This window comes from Rhamphochromis longiceps, linkage group LG7 (assembly GCF_057381845.1).
Source record: "Rhamphochromis longiceps isolate RC_006_pf linkage group LG7, R_longiceps_female_GT1.1, whole genome shotgun sequence".
NCBI lineage: Eukaryota > Metazoa > Chordata > Actinopteri > Cichliformes > Cichlidae > Rhamphochromis > Rhamphochromis longiceps.
In genome coordinates, this window is record NC_140563.1 from 53858103 (window position 1) to 53882122 (window position 24020).

Consider the following 24020-nt stretch of genomic DNA (forward strand, 5'->3'; position numbering starts at 1 on the left):
GCTCTTTTCAGCACAGGATCCAGCAAAGATCTGATTTGAGTATTAGAGACAATTATGGTTTAATCATTTCCATGAGTAAGACCAGCAAGAAAATACTAAGTGGTTCTTTTGTTGGATTCTATAATGTGTAGTTTCATTCTGTATGTAAAGAATCTACAAAAACTGCTTCTAGTAAGCGGTAGCCTACAAAGCTGCACTTACACTTATGCACTGGTTAACAAGTAAAAAAAAAAAACTTGGACGAAACCTGTGATTTTTTTTTGTCATTTATGTATAATTAGATGCATAGCTTTTTGTACACTAACATCTTCATGGGAAACACAGCGTTTGTTGACATCCAGCAGTTCTAGACTTTCGCACATTTTGATTACTGGCTTTAAAATACATTCTGGGATTGTACAGAGGCAAAATTACAAAAACCACATCATTGTTATCTCTGGCTCTGCATTACATTTCTTTCTTTCTCATGGACGAGCATTTTCTCTTCTAACACTGCTTCGTTAAGCTGTGGGGTTCCACAAGGTTCAGTACTGGGTACATTATTATTTTTTTACTATTTTTTTCTACATCCTTTCTTTTGCTATCACAATTCAAGCACCATTCAAGCTTTTTCTATGACAATGATGCTCACCTATATATGTCTTTTAAGCCTCACCAGCTGTGCAGGCTGCTCACCTTAGTCCATGGTTTATTGGTTGGCTCTTTAATAATTACCTTATTTTAAATGTCAACAAGACTAAGACATGATTATATCTCCTTGTGATATATATTCTCAAATCAGTCGGGCTCTTACTTCATTTTGTTCACATCAGTCAGTGCTACAAACCTTGGTGTAATATTTGAATCCTCTCTAGGTTTCAACTCACATGTAAAATTCATGTCTTGTTCCTGCTATTCTCATTTAAGGAACATTTCTAAATTGCAACTTATGGTCTCTTTTGGAACTGGAGAAAATTATTCATGCATTTTTTTCATCGTCCTTAGATTATTGTAATGCTTTGCTTACTGGCTTAGATAAATGATCTCTTTCACGTCTTCAAGCAATAAAGAATGCTGCGGCCAGATTATTAACGGGTTCCCACAATCGAGCAAGCATCACTCCCATTTTATATTCTTTACACTGGCTTCCAGTAGGTTTTAGAATTTGTTTTAAAATTCTCGTTTTCACATACTGAGCTCTAAACACACTGTTTATCCCAGCTCCTTACAAAGCACACTGCTGCTCATAGGCTTGGATCACAGGATCAGAATCTGCTGGTTGTTCTTCCAGCCAACCATAAAAAAATAATTTAGAGGAGTGCCAGAATAAAACATGGAGCCAGAGATGATTTGAAAAGCAGAAAAGTAATGTTACTCACAGCGTTGTCTGTGCCGGGGTCCTGGTTCTGTGGCTGGTCAGGGGATGGCACTTCACAATCAGGGCTGTAGTGCTCACAGTAGTCATAGGCAGCACGATGGTCTGCTACAATCATTAGCTGCTGGATGTCTCCCTAGAAACCCAAACATACATGCATGCTAATAAGTAAACAAATGAAAATGACAGAAGCAATGCATGACACTGTGTGACCTGTGAGGTGAAAAAGGGAAAGCATCTACACTGCAAATGTGACATTGCTGCAGAACAGGCAGTCAAGAAACTAGGTCAAGCCAGGGGAATCTCAGGGTGACTAAATGATGAAGAACGTTGTCAAGGGTCCAAGAATGCCATTTTGCATCAGAGTTAAGAGTGTCAGGCGAACAGAGTTACAGCAACACAATAAACAAGATCAAATGTTTGGAGCACAACATGTAAGCCTGACCTCAGTCTGTGTGAATTGTAAGTGATTTTACCTTCAAACTGATTGTGTAAGGCATGTGCATGAGCAGACCTGCAGCTAGGACTAGATCAGAAGAGATAAGAGCTCTGTGTATATCTATGTATACACTGAGTGGACATGCAGTTGTGGAACAGAAGAAGAGGAAGAGAGATTTAAGACAGAGAGAAGTTAAAAAAGAGACAGAACAGAGAAGGCTGCTAGAAAATTACTGAGAGAGAACAAGGGAGAGAAAGGCTCAGAAGGATCCCCAGGCTACATAGGGAGCTGGGTGTGCTTCCCACATGTTTCTGAAAAGAATTCATATGGCACCAAAACCTTGTATTGCATTTATCCAAACATGTCCTGGTCGCAATTCCAAATTCAGTGATGTCATTCCACATCAATCAAACACGATGTCAGCGTAGCTGAAACAAATATATTTCCAGGAGGCAGGAGGATCGTGAAGCGACGCAGCTATGGGAACGGACCGCCACGGAGGATGAAGTGTTTTTAATTATGTTCAATTGCCAAAAGTTGAAAAAGAAAAAACCCTCAACATGTCTTTCCAGCTGAAATGAGCTTTCTTTACTGACATGCATAAATGGATTGCATTTGTGGTCTAACCAGTGAGAGTTCAATGAAGTGCACCAATCCCACTGCTTTGCTTGAACATACCACTCAGTACCCCTTGCCTCAGATCCTTTAATAACCCTTGCAAAACACTTCACTAGAAGTTGTTTCCTGCTCCATCCTTGGTTTATGTTATAGCTGGACTTTATAGTGGATGCAGGGAAATCAGTCTCTTCCTCCAAAACAGAAGGACTAGAGGAGCCATTACACAGCACTCCCAGCTATGGACTTTGAAGCTTTCAAATGGCCACCTCTGAAGCCACAATCTACAGGAGGGTAGACTTGGTATCACTGTAGCGCAATGCCCCCTCTTATTTCAGCGGAGCAGTGTGGCGCAGCTGCGCTGACAGGGGACGATGGGAATTCAGTGTTTGAAATGAGGTCACACTCAATAAGAAATAAACCCACTCTACAGCAAAATAGCCCCCTCCATTTGGAGCATTGCACCGCTTTCCTATTCACATGCCATTCTTGCACTTCTCTGTTTTCTTTTTTCCCCCCTCCATCTCCCACAGCAGCCAAAGGAATGTCAGGGTACATTATGGCCACAAGTGGTATTGCATGAACCTAAGTTTTCCAAGACGAGACTATTAATCATACACCAAAGCTTTAATTAGCACATCCTCGCAGCACGTAGAGCACCATGGCAGAAGGCGCTTAATGATCTGTGACATGTACACAGAAAGAAGAAAGAAAGAGGTCCTTGCTTGCCTAGGTAGAAAAGTATACTGTTGCACAGGCCCTGCTGGGGATAGAAGTAAAAAAAAAGGCTGACATCCATCAACCTCCACTAGAGTTTATAATGAGGCTCTCACTATGACTTCAGCTGTTTTATGAGTTGCATATCTGTATAAGACCTCCTTTAACTTTTAGCCTCAATTGCCAGGCATGTGATAATAGTAAGTCCACCGCTTTCTTGTGTGTTTTGTTTTCTACACCGACATTGAAAGCTGCACACCTTCACAGTAAAACTACTGTCGAAGTCTCGAGGCGGCATGGCAACCACTAAAGCTGGTTCTGATTTCCTGTCTTTGAGCCTCTTTTCACCACAAGTCACTCCACGGATTCTGAAGCCAAATGTTGCATAAGCTACTATTTTACAGTTAGAGGGGAGGAGCTAAATGTTCCCTATACTATACCGCAGACGTATGCTGATGCTTAAATTTCTCATTTTGAATTCTGGCCCTGAATGCCCAGCTTAGTCCAGCAACCCATTAGAGCATGAGGAATTTACTCCATTAGTGCAAATGGGTTGGGCTGTGTCACCATAATTTTGACGAGGGGAAACGGCAGTGCAACTGCAGAGTCAGACATTCAGCGTGTAATAAGGCTGATTGGTTAACAGGACATTATAGATTATTCTTCACCTCACGAGTCACATCACAAGGAGCCGATATGTGACCCCGAGAAATGAGGTGATTGACATCTGAGACAAAGGGTTAAAAAAAACAACCAAAAAACCCTGGTATTATTGCATAACACCCAAACGCTGGGTGAAACCATAGAACACATGCAATCAGCTCTCCTGTTAGAGGAGGGACAGTGATATTTTTCACTCTGGAGCATCATGTGGCACATCAGAGCAGTGCTTAAGGCAGAGTTCTCAGACAATAACAGGGCTGCAGTTGTCAGCATCTCCCCAGACTCCGCTGAAATACGACTCTGCTCCTCGCCAGAGCTCGCCTGATGTCGAGCTCTGGTGTTAAAGCCATCGCCTGTGGCTGTGAGCGACAGCCAGCCTCACTTGGACACGATTCACGCTGAAAGACACCTGCACGCACATAACATGTTAAGAGCGCAAGGCCACAGCTCGCAGCAAGAATGCAGAATGGGAGCAAATCCGTACAGATCAATGCCACTGAAAAATTCATCTTTTCAGAGTTTTCCTAAATAAAATATCACACAGTCTTTTAAGCTTTTATTCCCCAGCTCACCCTATTTTCTTTTTTTTTCTTTTTTCCCGAAACACAACACTGCTAGATTTTTCTGCTTATGTCCAGATGGGGGCAGGAGAGTGCTCTGGTGATCACAATGCCAAACATCTGTCTCCATTTGTATCTGACCCACAATCATGCAGGGTGGACCAAGTTCATTGTGTTCCGTCTTCTGAATTACAAAATGCGATGGATAGGACGAAAATCAATATTGGTGACATTTCAAAATCATCACATCGCATAATGAACGGGAGTAAACGTGGCTATGTTTGGAGGTTAAAAGTGGACAGTTACCAATGCACACATATTCTTCTTCCGTCTTTTTCATTTTACTTGCACACACAGAGACATACTTAAAGCATTAGTTGAGCATAGACCAAAAGAGGTGCATTTTGATTAGAGGAAGGGCCTAAGGCAACTCCCCCCGCCCTGCTGGTGGAGGGGCAGGCACTGTGTCCCATGAAATCTGCACCTTCTCAAGCTTAGAGTAGCGTACCACGAAATACACAGCACAAACCAACGCTCATTATGTTCACATATCCACGGGGACATCTGATAATGGTTCTTTTTACCTTCTAAACCTCACAGGAGACAAAGGCAGCAGTCAAAAGAAGAAAAACTCTAGGTGAGTTTTCATCATTTTTATGATCAGATGTCAGCATAGGAAAATGAGTAGGTGGCCCCCAAAGAGCAGAATGTAACTCTTGGAGGTCTTGCTGCAGTTTAAGGAGCGCTACTTTCCCAACATATTTCCACAGTCACCCCCGAGCTCCGAGCCAAGCGTTGGTGTCACTGCCAGCCCACACCGGCGCACTCACATGCAGCCCCAGCGTCTGGGCATTGTCCAACCTGACCACAAAAACCAAACAATAAGCTGCAGAGGTCAGCTCGCTGCATAGGGGAAATAAATCAGAAAGGACACATGCATAGAAAGTCACATAACCACACACATGTAGGTATAGAAGTATATGTGTAGACACACGCACGTGCAGAAAACTAAAGCAAAATGCATAAATGTAAACCGTCGTCAGACATCAATTGAATTTTCATCCACTTTCCCCTCCAGACTCTAGTCCAATCTCAGTCCTCAGAGCTGCTGCCAACAGCAACATGTCTGTCTGTCTGCCGGCCCCACTTATCCACAACACAGCCCCCTACAGTAACCATTCCCCCACCTCATTGTCGCTGCCCAGTTTTTTGATTCCCTCTGGATGTCCCGTGTCACTCTAACCCTTAGTTTCCCAGCCCCTGCGACACTCACTGCACATAAGACTTTAATCCCACATCTCTATGGACTGCGGGAAGGCATATTCCCATTTCCTGTTCTTTTGGGAAAGCTGAAACCGCTTCACTCACCCAGGAGGGCATTTGGCTTGGGCATTTGCTGAAATCTACATTAAAAAGTGCTGAGGGCACACTTCACGGTTTGCTGACACAGTAAAGGAATAACACGGAGAAAAAAAGGGAGTGAAATATCAACTTTTGACATGAGTTAAGGAAAATCTTAATTATCCGTGGAAATTCCATCTATCCCAAGGATAGTGATGTCTGGCCTAGAATGTACAGAGTAGTGTGCTTTTTCAGTGAAGCAGGATGTATACCTTGGACAAGATAATGCAAAGAAGCACGTGAAGACATAAGTATGTGGAGCAAGTGGCTACTAGGATCCAGGTCCATATACTTGGGGTTTAAAGTTATATCACTAACCACAACCCTTTTCCACAGTAAAGGCAAAGACAGCTGTGGCTTAAGGAGTACAGTTGTCTACTAATTAGAAGGTTGGTGGTTCAATCCACAGTTGCCATCATAGTGTAATGTTAGGTATATAAGTACTTGTGTGATTGGGTAAATTAAACTTTCAGTAAGGACTTTCAGCATCATACACTGAGTTCTTTATTAGCTAAAGCTTTCTGCTGGAACTTTTTTCAAGTGCTGATTAAACTTTATCATATATTTAGGGGCTGGGTTTTGTGCATTGCATTGCATTTCACTGGAGTTTGCATGATATATGTGCCCTCTCCATTTATGCCCACCCCTCACCCAAACTGGTTGCATCTGCCGCAACTGGTTGCATCTGGGAAAGTTTAAACAAAAAGAGGTTTTGCTGGAGGTTTCTTCCTGTTAAAAGGGAGTTTCTCCTTCCCACTGTCACCAAGTGTGCGCTCATAGGGGGTCATCTGATTGTTGGGGATTTCTCTGTATTATTCCAGGGTCTTTACTTACAGTATAAAGTACCTTGCAGTGACTTTAGGTGTGATTTGGCGCTATATAAATAAAATTTAATCTAATTGAACTGAAATGCCATTACAAAGATGTAAATGTAAAAAAAAAAAGACTGACAGCGCCACTAGCTTCTGACTTGTAAATGATCATGATGATCAGTCAGCATCTCATAGAAATAGTTTCAATATAAACTGAACATCATGGCGTCTTTGGATTAAGGATTTATACTGTGGCAGAATGCATTTGAATTCAGAAAGCAGAGTGTAAGATGAGTGAATTGGATTTAGGAATGTAGTTACAGAACTTTCTCTGAGCTATATGTTGATCAGCCATGTTTGTGGCCTTCTCAGTGTCTGCGCTCAAGGGCTAATTTGCCATCACACTTCTGAACAGGGGATTTGAGGGCTCTCTACATTGCAATTCAGGGTTATTTGAGACCTTGAGATCATTTGAGATGATCTATCCAGAAACACTGGTCCCTGGCTCACACGCCGTACAATCCCTCATCCCTCATTTGGAGTTCTCAAATCAAATCAAATCAAAATTTATTTATATAGCACATATTAAAAACAACAGTGTTGACCATAGTGCTTCACAGTCAATAAAAACATGAGACAGTTAAAACAAACAATAGAAGAGGACAACAAACAATAGGTAACAACGCAACAAGCTAAAACAGCCAACTAGACAGAATCAAAAGCCAAAGTAAAAAAATAAGTTTTAAGACGTAATTTAAAAGACTGGATAGACTCGGCAGTGCGAATATGAACGGGGAGGTTATTCCAGAGTCTGGGTGCCACGGATGCAAAGGCCCGGTCGCCTCTCGACTTCATTCGAGTCCTAGGTTGTGCTAGGAGCCTATGGTTGGATGATCTAAGTGCCCTGTTGGGATTGTATGAATGGAGTAAATCAGAAAGATAACTGGGCGCTAAATTATTCAAAATATTAAAAGTGAACAAAAGAATTTTAAAATCTATACGATATTTAACAGGGAGCCAATGTAATTTGGCTAAAATTGGAGTTATGTGTTCATGAATTCTCGTACCTGTTAAAAGACGCGCAGCTGCATTTTGAATTAACTGGAGCCGGCAAAGAGAGGAGTGTTGGAGGCCCGAGTAGAGGGAGTTACAGTAGTCCAATCTGGATGTAATAAATGCGTGGATAAGCTTTTCAAGGAGTTCTGTAGAGCAAAGACAGCCCCGGGCGAAACTCTGCATTAAATTCTGACTGTGTTACAGTCAACCTAACAGAAAAAATGACCCAGCACACACTATACTAGTGAATTATATTGAGTAGGGGGGAAAATGCATACACACATAAGATTGGGGCTACTTTTTTTTTTAAAGTTTCTATAACATTAGGAAGTCCTGTGTAATATATGAGCAGTGTAAATGAGAGACACACTTTTGTAATGCTTTGATTAATTACTATGTGTACCACTTTTATTGTCCACTTGAAGCCGGATCTCCTTTTCCCCCCTTTCTTTTCTTTGTGGAAGAACCTAAATTTCCACTTATAATTTTTTTTATACAAAGCAGTCATGGAGACCCAAGCAGGGCATCAAATTTCTTGGCCTCCTCTAATGGGGCAAAAGAAGAGAGGCCATTATCCACGCATTAGAAAAACTGAACAAACTGCTACTGCTTTCTGACACCCAATGGAAATCTGAGGTCACGTACATTTTTAACAGTAGAGCCACAAACTGAAATGCTTTTACTAAAGCTACTGAAACTATTAACTGAGAAAAAAATTAATAACACAGGAGCCAAGCCAAGGTCTGGCAAAGTCACTCAAACTGACCAATGAAAACTGAGTGACAAAGGGTTCAAAGTGTATTGGGAGATTGCAAAGTCTGCTGCAAATATCACTCATTCTGTCAAATCTTTACCTTAGATGACTGAAACATGTGAACAATAAAGATGTTGGCGGGAAAAAATGGAGGAAAGTCCTGAGGTGAAGATGGGAAAACAGGATGTGTAAAAACCCATCAGGCCATGACAATATTAAAGCTCATTATGAGCATCAAGCTCATGTGTTGCATTTTTTTATTAGTTTTTCCTGGCTCTATCTGCTCTACAGGGGCCCCGCAACTTGCTTCTTTCCACTCCGACTGAAGGCTTCCAGACCCATTCCCCTGCTCCCTTAGTCTTACCCTATTACTTTTAACCCTCCCTATTCATTTCATCATTAATCCTTTATTTCTGTATATCTAAAGCGTAATCATCTTCTGTTTTGTTACCTATCCTACCAAACTTATCACTCACCCTCCCATTCGCTCTTGGGACAGCCTATCAGCGGATACCAAGGAAACCTCTGGATGATGTCATGTGGTGCGGCTCCTGTTCCAAGACTGACATCAGCTGGGGAGAGAACTCCTCATTCTTTCCAGCGAATGACCCAACATTTTTGGCTTCTGTACCCACACCTCCTGTTCTGACCTCCCCCTCTCCTCCAGCCCTTCTCATTTCGGAACATTATTTTGTTTTCTGTACACTCAAAACTTCCCTCTGATGTCTTCCCCTATAACAGGCCGAATATATCTTTCTGTGATAAAGACTCCACCATATCATTGTCCACATTCATGGAAGTTGCTGTCTGTGCTTTTGGCCAGACAAGAAGTGCTGTGTTTGCACATCTCCACCTCAGTTGCTTCAATTCAACCGCTTTCCCCTGTGGATTAACTCTGAGTGGGGCCAAGTGGTTCATCTGTCCCACTTAGGTTACCTCAGACCAACCACAGGTCGCCATTTCACTGAATGCTACTTACAACTAAGGGATGGGTATTAAATTATCTCTGATTGTTCTTGGCAAACTCAGTTTGAAACAACATTGAACAAGGAAATCAGGGGTACATTTAGAATCTGGAGTCTTTCATGCAGAGATAAAGAGACACTAGAAATACATCCAAACAGAGAAACAATAATATCTAATCTGTACCCACAGGTATATCTGTCAGAGAAGTACCCTTTAAGGTGATTTAGCTACTCTTTATATTGCAATTTTGTTATGCTAATGTTAATTTGATAGTTTTCAAAACACCTTAATCTAATGTTGGTTGATGACACGCTTATTCTCTTAGAATGACCAGTCTACCACTTTTGTGTAGATTTTGCAAAGACCAGCAGGGGTCAGCATTCCAGGTTGCATTCCCAAACATAAAACGGCACCTTGCTTTAACTCTTGTGTGAATATTTTCCGGAGCTAAACATATAACAGAAAATAAGTGAAGGTTTAATCGAAATTAAAAAATATGAGGAAGAGAATGTAAGGGTATGAGAGTAAACAACTTTCTAAAAGACCTCATGTTAGCTAGCTATGTCAACCAAGCTAAATGCTACACAGGCTACACTCTCATTTGCTGTTTCAGGGAGTTTGTTCATTGAATCAAAGAACTGTTAATCCTAATGAGAAGACCATAGCTGTGGAAAGCACTCTTAAGCAGATTTAAACCACAAAATGATGATCTCAGGGGTGACACTGGTCAGCGTAACCAATATTTCAACAATCAAGGCGATCTTTGACTTGCTTTCAAATTAATGGATAAAATGAGTGTAGTCATTTTTATTACATTCATTTTACATTAAATCTGCTTTAAACACACACAAAACTTTATGCTTGCACTTCCGCATTTCAGTGTATGAGGAGTAGCTCTACTGATCCATGGTCATCATCTCAAAACAAGTGAAAACTTCAAGAAGATATTTCACACATGGCCGGCCCTCCCTGAGCCTGGTTCTCCAGGAGGTTTCTTCCTGTTAAAAGAGAGTTTTTCCTTCTCACTGTTGCCAAGTGCTTGCTCATAGGAGGGTCATGTGATTGTTAGGGTTTTCCCATTAATATTGTAGGGTCTTTAACCTATGATATAAAGCAGCTTATACTGAATAATGGCGGCAATTGATAGCATTCAAACAACAATCATAGAGAAAAAGGGAAAAAACAAAAGATTACAATTAGTTTGCAACAGCACCAATTACTGTACCTGGTTCCAAAAAAAGTTTGCTTACTTGCACACCTAAAAATCTTTTTAATTCCCTTCACACTTTTTATTGGCACAAGCGCAAACACTATGGAAGCCCGTTTCCGCCACTAAAAAAAAAAGGATCCATAACTCAAAATTTCGAGTTATTTTCTCGAAATTCCGAGTTACTTTCTCGAAATTTCGACATATTAACTCAAAATTTCGATTTATTAACTCAAAATTTTGAGAAAAGCAACTCGCAATTTCGAGTTAGCGCTGCCAATCCGTAATCTACATGAATGACGTCATTTCCTCGTTACCCGGAAGCTGAGGCCCTCAGCTACAAATGCTACAGCTAAGCTACCGGTATTACATCCAGTCGTGAATGCACAGATTGCTGAGTGTTCTCAGCCTGGCTTCACAAATTATGAAATCCCTGTGTTATTAGCTGAATCACATGGTGTTACTATCAGCAAACATACTCGCGAAAGCGCCAATTTGTTGGGATCCGTTTTTGAGTGCGCGTTCCTCTGCGCCATATGCTTCCAGGTGTATATTTTTGATTGGCAAAGCTAACTCGAAATTTAACTCGAAATTTCGAGTTAATAAGTTGAAATTTCGAGAAAATAACTCGAAATTTCGAGTTATGGATACTAGCTTTTTTTTTTTATTTAGTGGCGGAAACGGGCTTCCATACAAACATAGCACCCTTAACCAAGCAACTAAAATAGAGTGGTGCAAGAGGACAGACAGGCTCTTTGTGACCACAAAAACCTTGTCAGAAACCAAACCACAAACCACCTAAGCATATAAGTACTGCTTTTCTTCTTACTACTGTATGCAAAGGAAAGGCTCCATTAAAAAAAGAAGTATAGCACCAATCACCAATCACTCTGATTTAACAGTGTGATAAATCCTAATCTTTTCACTTCATGTTTTTCTCTCCAAAACAAGTGAAATGGATTAAGAGGCAATACAGGCAAGAAGGAAAATATGTAAATGTGATTCGGGGTTGTACTTTCCCTTTAGGACCCATTAAGTATGTCATTTTTAAAATCTCTTATAAATCAGCAATTACCAGCAATTATGTTTTCTTTTTAAGTATCGTGCAAAAAATAAAAATAAAGGTTTGCAGTTTTCTGAAGAAATTGACCTGGAAATCCCCAGACTCTAATGTAAAGGTCCGACAGTGAAATCACATATGTTATTTTGTGTTTTCACACTTACCAGCTCTCGGGGGTAACCAGCTCTGGCAAAAGTCAACACGGGATCAGACTAAACTACAAAGAGAGTAATGAGAGGAAAAGGAGTGCAACCTGAGCATAATTTGGAAACTATGTGGCATACTTTCCATTTTCTGCAGCACTGGAGCCTGTCCTGTCTCCTAACTGGCAGACGCACAGCAGGGGGGGCTTTAAACATCTCCCACAAAATATCTGTCCGTTCCCACGGTAACTACTGAACTGTTACCGCCGCTAAAATTGCTGGCTAAGATTTAATTGTTCCACTATCACCCCGATCTCCTGATTTGTATGCTAGGGGCAAATAATAGAAGTAGAGCAGAGTTACAAACGGATAAATGCCGTCATCTTTTTGGCAGCTGTGAGCTAATAGGCTGAAGAGGGGAAATAATGGCTGTAACACAGAATGCAGACATATAAACAGATGACACGATATCTTTATTTGTGCTCCAGTAAAATTGGCATCCTTCCCTTTTTCCCTCATGAACCACATTTTCCCCACAACATTGGATAAAAAGCTTCATATGTAGAGTTCATTTTGCAGATAAGTCTCTTACTTAGAAACTCGATTTTGTTTACAAGGCTATAATTTTGTCCATGTCTTTCAGGGAAACTTTAGCGACAGTGGCTAGGGAAGTGATGTCATATTTCTTTCTCTTCATCTGATACGGCTGAGTAACAGTAAGGTTAAAGGTCAGCTGGCTAAGGATCAGTCACATCAGTCAGCCTCTGTTACTAATTATTATTGAGGGCTTTGGCCTCGCAGACTAATCCCCTCTTTTAAACAAGCACAACTCCAAAGGGACAAAGGCAACACTATTCTTTGTGCCTCTCAGAATATTTTGGTGTGTCTGTGTGTGTGTCTGTGTTCCTCACAAACACAGGGGTCAGGTTTAAGAGACACACATATTCAGACAAAAACTTGTTACAGGAACCCAACAAAAGCTCTCTTACAGGAACTGTCCAAATGAATTCATAGTGCACAAACACTTTTTGAGCCATATCAGGGACTTGCAGGTATTATAAAGCACAAAAAGCTTCTTCTCACCAGTCAGATTATCATACATCTTTTGACTCCCTATCTTTATTAAGCATAAACGGAAGAGAAGGGGTGGAAGGAATAAAGCTCTTATTCTAATAACTGAAACAAGTAGCTGCCTGTGGAAAAACCTCTGTAAAGCGAAGTGTCATAGCCCTTTTAAACAAAGAATCCAGACGTGAAGCCGCAAAGAGAACTATAACAGCTTGATTATAGATTTAGCTACAATAAGGCAACACTTTGAAACAGCAAAAGAGGATGAACTGAGCAGCAAGCAAATCTAGCACAGCTGGCAGCAGAAGGGAACTGCAGGACACCAAGTTCTTTTGCGGACGATGTGGGATATGTGGTACCTTAAATTAAGTCTGATTTACGATTGTGTGCGTGTGAAAGAGTGGGTGGCAGGAGGATCAGATGCTGGTGGACTAGGGCAAGCCAAATATCTCTATAGAGGATGCGGCCTCTCCCGCAGTCCCCAATTTCAAGCAGTATTTCAAAAGAATTGGGGACTGGGGATGACCACCATTGGCACCACAGCCACATGTGTCTGTGCTGTAATTAAAAAGGATGAGTCTGATTATATAGAAATGGGCCTAAATCATCTGTTTAAAGGCACTGTTTGTTTTGTTTTTTCATTTTCATACAGCCTTTCAACATGAAAACAGCAAAAGCTGAAGCTAATTTGAACCTGGAATAAATGGCAAGCCAGCAGTCCATGAAGCAAACAGTCCCAAATGACCCATCAAATTTGCCAAATTATACTATATACAAAGCTCGGATTAAAAGTTTGAGTTTAACGCCTACCTCAAAGACTTCTTCATCAAGTATTCTTGTTCCAAACACTATAATTCCTTTGGTATCAATGACTGGTTGGGGACTTCGGAGTAACTTCTGTGTGGTCTTCTTTTTACAGTCCAGAATGAGGGTGATGGTCTGCTTGTGCACGCTGATGGCCACTCGATGCCACCTGGAATGGGAGGTACAATCAATTCACACACTTACTGGATTACAGGCCTCTTTTTGTGTTTGTCCATTTGAATTCGAATCTATCCATCTCTGTCTTCCAAAGTGAAATACAATCTCAAATCCTAGTTGTTAGTAGCGTAGTGAGGTTACGCAGTCAATGACACTTAAGGTTGAGAGTGACAAAAAGTTGCTTCCAAACTTCTAAATTTAAACAAAACTGCTGTCAAAGCCTACCATCATCGTGAGGGTCCACTCTAATAGAATGATTTAAAATTGTTTTAAAAGTAGAGCCTGACACGCTTTTTAAGCGTTTTGTACAAGTGAGGTGAAAGACTGCACTTACTTTCCGTCGGCTAGGTTGACTCCTCTGAAGAGGGGGTAGTCCTCGGGGCTGGGTCTGCCTGTGTGGTCCTCATACAGGAAGACTGGAGAGCGGCCCACTTCTAGACCAAGCTGCTGGATGCCCTGTTCATTGTACAGAGACAACAGGAAGGACTGGCTGCCCTTCTTAGGCTTCACTGTGGCCATGATGGAAAAGTCCTCAGGGAAGACATCACCTGGCAGGACAAATGGTGGGTTTGATAGAAAGAGAAAAACATTTATTTTTTTTGGAGACTTATAAGCAGCCGTAACCATTCATCATCGTAAGAGGAATGAAGTATGAGGTTTGCTTTTGCAAGGTTGTAGTCGTTGTGTTATTTTAGGAGACTGACTGCGTTCTTTGATGTCTAAAGGGAGTGTGGTTATTTTTTACTGATGCTTCTAATGGAAATCGAACAAAAACTAACAAATATCATTTATATTGGTGGAATCAAAGATTTGGTTTTGCGCACCAAACGGAAACACCAGAAATTTTTGAGTGCCCAAAATATAACCGGATAGGATTCATCTGAACGGGTTGGCCGGTAAAATGAAAGTTAGCGGGAGGAAAAAAAGTGGATCGATTCCAGCGCAGCGCAGAGTGAAAAGCATTAATGACAAAAGCATGTGATCCCCAGAGACTTCGTCAAACTATCCTTCAAACTCCTCCTCTCCGCTTCTCTCCTCTGCCACAGCTGATGGGTCTAGCAGACGCCGAGACACCAATGAAGGGCTGGAGAGGAGCAACACATTTTTACAGCAGAAATAATGAAAGACACATTGCCTGGAAATGGAAATACCAGCAGTATAGTGGTATTTAAACGCAGAAAAATATATAAAGAGGATGTGTTGGCCTCCGTCTGCTCGGCTCCTTTGAGAAGCCTCACAAGTTCCTGCATTTTGCTTCAGTGTGGAAAACATCTGCCAGACAAATTCCTGTAGTGGGGTGTTCTTAGGACCTCCAAAAAGGAGGAAGCTTGCCAACTGTCTGTGCAGACTGTTGCTTCCCAGATAGTGCTAAGGTCTGACTACATTTGGGAACACAGATGACCTTTCAGAACAGGAGGCAACCAGAGTGTATTAAAGCCACCACTGTTATCTGGATTATACTGAACATAAGCAAAGAAACCACTTGAATTCCAGTTGTAATCTCCAGTCTTTAGCATGTGTGGAGCAGAGATTTCCAGACAACCGGAAAAGAAAGGCAGGGTTTGTGGCTACAGTGGCTACGCTGGTAAAGCCCCTTACCCAGCCACCATATTCAGAATATGAAGACACTGCTAAACTAAACTGGGGAAACTTTGGTAATACTAGCCAATCAGACAATGTGGAGGAAAAAAAGAGGACCTCAGTCGGGTTAGAGAAGAGAAGAGACGAGAAGAGAAGACAATTTTTTAGTCTAACCTTCAACTGCAAAGCAGTTTTCATGGGTTTTAAGAAGTCGCTGTTTACACAGGCGACCTCTGGTGGTCACATGAGCGCACAGCAAACACGAAAATGAATAGCTTATTTAAGGACGAAGCAGTCTGCCTTGTAGTGTCCTTCAGATCCACACCGCCACCTTAGCTCAGAATATTTGTTTCAGCAAATACTCGTATACGTATGTCATTTCTACTTGGTAGTCAACCGATTCTGAATTTTGCTACCGCCACTCGTTCGCTTTCTTCTTTTTTTTCCCATCGGCCTTCAGCCTTGTCAGCATCTGGACGTCTGTTTGCCTTCCTGTCTTGTCTTCCTGCCTTTTTCTATCATTCCTTCATTAAACGCTAGGCATCAGATCGCATCATGCGGAGAGCACATGCCTTGGCAGTGAGCTCCCTCAGGAATTCTGCTTGGCATCATATGAAAAACATTGCTTTAATTGACAGATGCTTCAGTGGGACGGTGCAAAGCAGAGAAAAAGGAGAGACAGAACACAGACAAGCAAGGCAGCTCTTCAAAAAAAAGCTCCTGAGATGTTAGCGTTTTGTAAGGAAGACAGATCCACAAATCTTTGGCTGATTGCATAGTGAACATGAAATTAAAGCACTATGATATAAACAATGCAAGTGGGAAATACCAGAACAAAGAAACACAATTAAGGAAATTTAGTGCTGCATCTGTCTTGCACAATAGCCACGTCAGACACTCAGGCAGTGATTCAGCAGTGGTTTGGTGAAGGCTGTTTGTTCAGAAGTGAAGGGTCAGCTAAGGGGTGAAAGGGAAACCAGAGCACACGGGAAAATGAGTGGGTGTTCTGTGGAGTGTAAGCAGCAAATTGCAAAGCATCGTCCTACTGTATCTGCCCTGCTGGGACTATAACGACCCAAACCCAGCATGAGAAAATCTAACCCCCCCACCAGAATGTGTTTCTCAACCTGCTGCTCCAGGCCACCAGATGAGAGATACCTCATACCTCGTGTGTGTTCGTGTTGTCAGTGTGCGTCTGTGCCAACATGGTAGGAATGGAAAGGCTGGGGTGCCAACAGTCCCGAGAGTTTACTCTGGCATCTCAGCCACCAGTGTCAGGCCAAAAAAGGTCACAGGAAACTCAAAGACGCCTCCAGCTAGCCAGACTAAATCCAGCATTTTACTCCAGATTTTGCTGAAGAGTTTGTATCTATCTTTTATTCGTCACGTAGGAAAGGGCAGAGGGAATGTCTTGTCCTGTGATATCATGCTACAGGTATGTGATGTGTACGCCTGAGTATTCTTCCTCAACAAAACTTACAGAGCCTCAGAGAATGCACAAAACGTCAGCATGGGACCCGGTTATGGCGGCACTTTCTCTGATGATGTCTGCCATCTGTTAGAGTGCATACACGCAGGTAATGGGGTAGAAAGCTTTGTGTCCTGTAATTGGTCATTCAGTCATCACTGTGTCCAACTCTCTTCTTCTGTATGAGACAAGCTGCATTCCTGTGGGACTGCATATTGCTGCAGAGACAACAACTGCCTTGCAGAGCTGTCTGTTTGCAAAGGAGTGCACCTAGCAATAGGACGAAACAGTGAAGTGACTTAACATAACAGTAAGTGGCTCTAATGTAAACAGCTCCCACTGTACAACTTAAGAAAACACTAATAATAAAAAAACATTTTAGCTGTGATATGACATGTTATTACTGTCTTACTCTGGAGTCATTGAGCTTGCCCTCAAAGATCATGTTGTACATCTAAGTCTGAGATAGGCAATTTTCCCATGGGCCCACATGAGAAACTATGACTGTTGTGGACGGCCACACCAATGAGCTTGGAGTTATTCTATAAACTCTTTATAGGCTTATTTGTGCAGCTCTCCACAGCAGACTCCCTGTTTCTCATGGAGAATTAATTGTCCATCCATGAATTCTACAAAATCTTCCAAATAAATAGTAGTAAACACGATTACAACCTAGTTTTGCTTGAAATTAAATGCCACTATATATGTAGCATGTGGCACTGAATGCAACATATCACTCTTGAGGGATGCTGGCACACAACAGAACCGTGATTGCTTTTACAGCTTGTGAGTTAAGCTGTAGCAGAAGCCCCTGGCCATCTGTGGTCGGTGCCGTCTAGCTAAAGCAGTTGTGACCACAGGTTTGCAGGCTAAGTTACAGCTAACCCCATTCAGAGAACCTAGGATTTGCTGAGTCTTTCTTCCTTTGGTGTTTGATGGCTATTGTTTATGATGGCGCACAACATACGCAGAAGGTAAAGAAAAAAATGTTCCAAATGGACAAAATTAAAATGCCCAGATTGGGATTTACTGCAATTTCCATTGCAATGAATTCTCAGATGCTTATTTGTTCTTGATGGGTTGTAGTTTAAGAGAGAGGCAGTTTTATTGCCCAGTTTCTTCCCAGCTCCTTCACTTAATAAAGGTAAGAAAGGTCTCTTCTGTTCAGGGTGCCTCAGAAGTTTCAAATGAATCATCTCTTCCACATGTTTGCCTAATGAGTGCATGTCTGCACTTGCTCTTTTCCAACACATCATCACAAGCTGTCTGTGGCTATGGGGTCACAAGGCGGTGTGATCTTAGCCGGTGCTAGTGTGCTTTTGTTTCAATACCATTATTGTAAAGCAAAACAATTGTATTTGTATGCCTTTATTTTCTATGTGTGACTTTTTTGTACCTTTTCAATAATTAAAGCAAACTGTACCTCCAGACTGAAGTCATAACTCAAACTGTACCTCCAGACTAAAGTAGCAAACTTAGTTAAAGAGGGGAAAAAGAACCGGATAAAATGACCTCAACTGCCTTCTGGAATATATTAGCTCTATGTTCTTGTACCATAAAGGCAAGAGATGGCCACATCACAAACACTGCGAGTGAATTTTAAAGCCTTCAAGCCAACGACAGCTAGTTAGTCTGTTTGCACCTTAAGACTGTGCGGTGCCTGTTGTGAATTCCTCCAGTTGGTTTGTTTTATATAGACTGTTATTTTGGATGATCCAGCGTAGCATGTGTGTAATTACAGCATGTGTGTCTAAACAGAGAAAGCATCAAAGTGAACAGTATTTGTTTGATTGGAGGGCATGTAAGGGCATGCAGCCCACAGGAGCCTTGCAGCTCTACATTAAGCCCCTAGGAAGAGTTATGCCACGGATCAAAGATCCACCAAGGCCAATGTAGCATCTTAGAAGACCACGAATGGAGTTGCCATCCAATCTAAACTTTGTGGAAGCTTAGCGCACAGGAAGGGATATTATTTCTCTCTTGTTGCTATATCTAGACCTCACCGGCTTTTTATATCTGTAAGCCAAAGGAAAGGCAACAATCACAATCATTTTCAGAAATTGGTTGTCTGGGTCATGAAACTGTGGGTTTTTTAATTTATGTTTTATGGGGAAAAAAAAAAAAATACAGCAAAGACAAAGGAAGAAAACACTGCAAGGCAGAAGCAGTCTAGGAGAAATGATAGAGGGAGAAGCGATGACGCTTGAGGGAAAAAATGAGAGAAGGAGGGAGAAGAGCAAGGAAAGAGCGCTGGAGAGGGAGGGGAGAAAGGAAAGAAGCACTGCAGCACAGTATATAGCAGTAACTCAAAGCCACGTCAGCATGATAGAACACAGAAAAGTGGAACCCCAGGCTTCCCTCCCATCCACCAACCATATTTTCGCTGCTTTTTCATCACCCAGCTCCTCCTGCTGCGACATTAAATATTACAGGGCAATGCATCTGATGTGCACTTTCATTATCGTTCTTTTACCAACATTTGCTAAAAGTGTCCACACGTGGTAGGCAATTTGTTTCAGTAAAAAATACAGACGCACTTGGACATGCATTAGCAAGATGTCAACATGTTTGCAGGGGACTTAAAGATTAAACAGCAGGCACAGCCATTTTAAAACCTAGAAGTTAAAGGTAGAGTCGAGATAAATTATCAGCTTATGCTAATGGACAAAACTGCGAATCTGGAGGGGGAGAAAGGAACAGACTAGACGGGAGCAAATGCAAAATGCTATCCAGCCAAGTTAAGACGTTATATTTGGAGTTTAATGTGAAGTAGGATTAAAGGTCACGAAAGCCAAACAGATGGTAAGACTTTAACTTTAAAACCTGGGAAAATGTCTTTAAGCAGAAAAAGGTTTATTCCCGCTAAAAAGGAGTTTTTCCTTCTCACTGTCACCGAGTGTTTGCTCATAGGGGGTTGTCTGATTGTAGGGGTTTTCTCTCTATAATTGTACGGTGTTTGTGTTACGATATAGAGCACCTTGAGGTGATTGCTGATGTGATTTGGCGTTATTGTAGTGTTATGTGTTTCATGTTTGAAAGAGGAGAAATTCTTCATTGCAAGTTCTTAAATTACTTCTTAGTTGAACATGTGCAGCATGAAAAGTTCCTTGAGTCATATACTCACCTGGGTACAGCTGTTTGGTGGGGGCACTGAGCTGGGCATCTTTGGATACTCTGTAAGCCACATCGGGTCCTTGTGATGACCTTCTATGTGAGCACAATCCCGTTGTTTTCGTAACACCTTCGGGTAAACTGTGAAAATCTAAAATCTTCAAGAGGTCTGCTGGTTCCACTGCAGAGAAGAGAGAGAGAAACACACAAAAAGGACATTAGATTCATATTCAACAAACTTAACTTCGGAGCATTTGGCTAGTCTCTATGAAGGCCAGCGCATTGCTAAAACAATGCCACTGCAGAGTTTGTGCAACTCCAAACTTCTGCATATTAAGCAAGCCTTAATTATGGCACACTCAATCTATTTTCTGTCCTTTGCTGACTTAGAAGCACTAGTTACTCAGCAGGAGACTCCACTGTTGTGGTTCAGTGAAGATTTCTGTTATCCATTTAGGCGCTAAACAGAGACATGCCCATTTATAGATCACCCATGATCACTGGTTTCAGCTGCACCAAAACCCATCCTTCCATCTCTTTCCCTGCTATGTTAAATCTACCGCTGCCTCCCTTAGACCACAACCATGCAATTAGCACACTCTCAAGCCGGTCGTCCAAGCTGTAACCAGGCCACCACAGAAGTACACTAGGTCAGAACAATGTGACACGAGGTTTGACCCTGGACCGCACTGTCACATGCCAAAACCACCCAGGACAAACAGCTGTTCCTGCAGCCAGATGCACAGATAGCAAGCTACCCAATGACACACATTAGTACCAAGCATTGCCCAAGAAAGGTTCTGGACAATAGCACACAGGGTCACGACTATAGGGACGGTCACATAATGACTGAGGATCAAAGGCTGTCCTCATTTTTGAAAGGACAATCTAAAAAAAGGACAACAGAGGGGGTTATGGCAGTAGAGTTAGGAAAGAAAAAAAGAAAGCATTTTTGTATTGTTATGTGAATACCAAGGGCCAACCCACTAGACAAGATTAAAAACACGCCCACACACAGGTAAAGCTGTGTCTTTTTCGGTCTACACAGACCACACACATTGTTTAAAAAAATGTTCAATGGTCCCATCCATCTAAGAGTGAAAGGGCTGCTAAGAAAGGTGAACAGGCATCTCTAAATAGTCTTTGAGTGCATTCTCCATTGCCCTGCAGCAACCTCCAGCTGGATGTCATTACACATGACTCACGTTCAGAGCAGATCAATTAAAAAGAAAAAAAGGGGGGGAGGGGGGCGTCCTAAACAGAGGTTTTCAGTTAAGAGTACTTTGGATGCACGTGTTCCTCTGCAGCTGTGCAGGCTTCGTAAAAGAAAAACTTCCTCCTCATCCTCGAAGGTTTGATTGCATGTTTCCGACATTATCTTATACAAAGAACTAGCTAAAGAGGGCTGCTGATGTCTAAGGCTACAATTAGTAAAATAAAAATCATACTGTTTTTATTTGTTTGCTTGTTTTACTAAAACATCAGGTTGGCAATGAACACAAAGCAAGAATGCTGAAGCATCTGTTTCCAGTTCAGATATTACTTTGTAAAGGCAAGAAAGTTGTACGATTCGAGTCGTGTCCGAGTTACACTGTGTTGTTGTGCTGGGGTCATATTAGGCAAAAGTGGTTAAGGGATTTGTGATAGCAGCTCTTTTACACCCACTGCACCCATCTGTTTAAAACCCCAACAAGTCAAGCCTGTGAGTATGTCAAAAAGATAACTACTCTTATATTCCTGTCAGTCCAAACCCACAGGATGACAGAGCCTCTGCGCGGGTGAAGGGTCTAAACACAAAGAGCTTCGTCTGTCATCAGCTCACAATGAAGCAGCAGCTCACGCAGCAGCCAGAAAATGTCTATCATTCAGTCATGATGACAGAGGTTCACCTAATGAGGCTTACTTTCAGAGCTCAGCAGCAGAGTAATGATATATCACACTAATGGAAATGTGCTTCTTGTACAAATTTCCTCATTGATAGATTACTAATCCGCATTCGTGTTCTACATCATTATTGCTTCATGAACAAAAGGTCAGAAGAGCCTATTCCTACTGAAGGAGTCACGCGGCACAAGGCGAACAAAGCCTGTGAAAACTTGGTCCACCTATCATCATATAGACTGATTTTTAAGGCCAATATGTTTCAAAATATCCACTGATTTTATTTTTTCAAACACGTGAACAGATTTCCATAAAATTCATTATGTGTAGATATTGATTTACCCTTTGTGTTACTCGACTCTGTTCAGGTTAGCTGCTTGTTGTGTTTGTGGCAGAGTTTTGCGATACAAACAGGGAGGGTGCAGTGCCCTCTGGTGGACAAACTATGCAACGCTAACACTCATAACATGGTTGAAGGGTGTTTCTCCTCTCTCTTGATTTCATTTTCATTTTTCATTTAGCAACTGTTATAAAAACAAATACCAACAGACTGGCAATTAGATAATATCAGCCTGCTGATACATTGGTCACCCTCCAGAGTTGAAAAAGTTTAGAATACTTTAACTCATTTAAAGTATGCATTTGCTTTCAATATCTGTGTCATTCCTCAATTGATAATGTGAGAAATATTTGGCCGAAAAAACAACTTACCCTGTATCTTCACACTTCTTAAATGGCATTAGCAAGCACAATCTATTCATCAAAATATCCATCTGAAGCCTCTATAATCCATTATTAACCACACAGGAAGATTATTTATAAGGCTGATGCATTAAGCATAGAATCACAGAAACATTTTTGTTATTTGCTACAATTTTTGAGAGGGACCACAAAATGCAAATATCTCTGCTGTTCCCCAGCAGACTTCTTTGCCCCAACAGTCATTCCCTTTAACCTGCCAACATCTAACAGCGCTCACTGGGAGACAGATCAATTGATAACTGCACAGAGGCAGTCCATACAAGGGATGGAAATAACTATCTCACAGCTGACACAGTGACCACTGTCTAAATGATGCAGCTTAGTAGTGTGGTCATAAAGTCAGTACACAGTGTTGCAATCCAATAGTAATGCTCAGGTGGTGGCGTACTGTGGTGTCTTTGATTCTCAGACTGTTTCAACCAGCAAGCCACAACCTCCCTTTTCCATCTCACCTCCTCATACATCTTCATGTAATCTCCTTCTATCACACACTGTCCCCGTGTCCTTATTTGGACACAACCTTGCTATTCCCCACTGCTGCAGACTCTGGTGGTGACAGGTAAAAACACCAAGTTCAACTTTAACTCACTGATAAAAAAAAAAAAGCCTGATTTTTTAGCCTGTGCTTCTAGACCGTAGGGGTAATTTAACACAACCCCTTTTTATCATTTTGTATGAAGTATGAACACAAACAGATACACTACCTCCACTTATGAGATGTTTCCAACAAGCCATTTTATTAAGTCACAGACAAATACTGACAAGTTAGATCAAATATTTTTGTGCTACAGCCACTTAAACTCAGATTAATACTCAATAACAAGTTAGTAATAACATCCAGGTCAGTACTAAGGGGAGAAAAAAAGGAGGATGTTTGTAAGGAGCACCCAGCGACCCTTTCCAAGGAGTGTTGCTTTTGCTAATCCACACTGACATGATCAAATGTCAGCGTGGATTAGCAAATTGGAAGGGAGCATCAGGACAGCATTCTTTCATATCCAGTTCAGAGCATCCATAAGTCAATTTCTTATATTATTCTTTTATCCTCATATAAAATCCTTTTGGTTTCAGGTGAGGTTATGGATGCGCCTGGTCCTTAAAGCAACCTCAGGGATCGGTCACCTGGAGGTGAACCAAGGTGGAGCCTGCCAATAGGATTAAAAGAGAAGGGGGTAGACTAAAGGAAAGCATAATATAACAGCTATAAAATAAAAGCCCTATTGAAAAACCCATTTGAGAATCAGCCAAAAGCGCGTCCCTTTCAATAAAGCAATCTTTTTGGGCACTTCAGAGCACAAACACCAACATTATCGCCTATGTTTCCATCATCCGTTAACACATACGCACTTTCATTTACAGATTTCTGTCACAGGCAGTCGACCTTTCTGACCACATCCTAAACCACAGGTATGGCTCTCAAT

At 41.6% G+C, this 24020-nt stretch overlaps 1 protein-coding gene across 3 annotated transcripts in view; it reads right to left on the reverse strand.

The window, feature by feature from the left end:
- Positions 1 to 24020, reverse strand: part of col5a1 (procollagen, type V, alpha 1) — a 74867-nt gene that overhangs the window by 39127 nt on the left and 11720 nt on the right. For all 3 annotated transcript variants that reach the window (XM_085414303.1, XM_085414302.1, XM_085414301.1), the window contains exons 2-5: positions 19970 to 20137; positions 14131 to 14344; positions 13626 to 13788; positions 1359 to 1490 (exon numbers count right to left, since the gene is read on the reverse strand). In XM_085414303.1, the coding sequence (XP_085270429.1) occupies positions 1359 to 1490; positions 13626 to 13788; positions 14131 to 14344; positions 19970 to 20137 (677 nt within the window). The remainder of the gene's footprint in view (positions 1 to 1358; positions 1491 to 13625; positions 13789 to 14130; positions 14345 to 19969; positions 20138 to 24020) is intronic.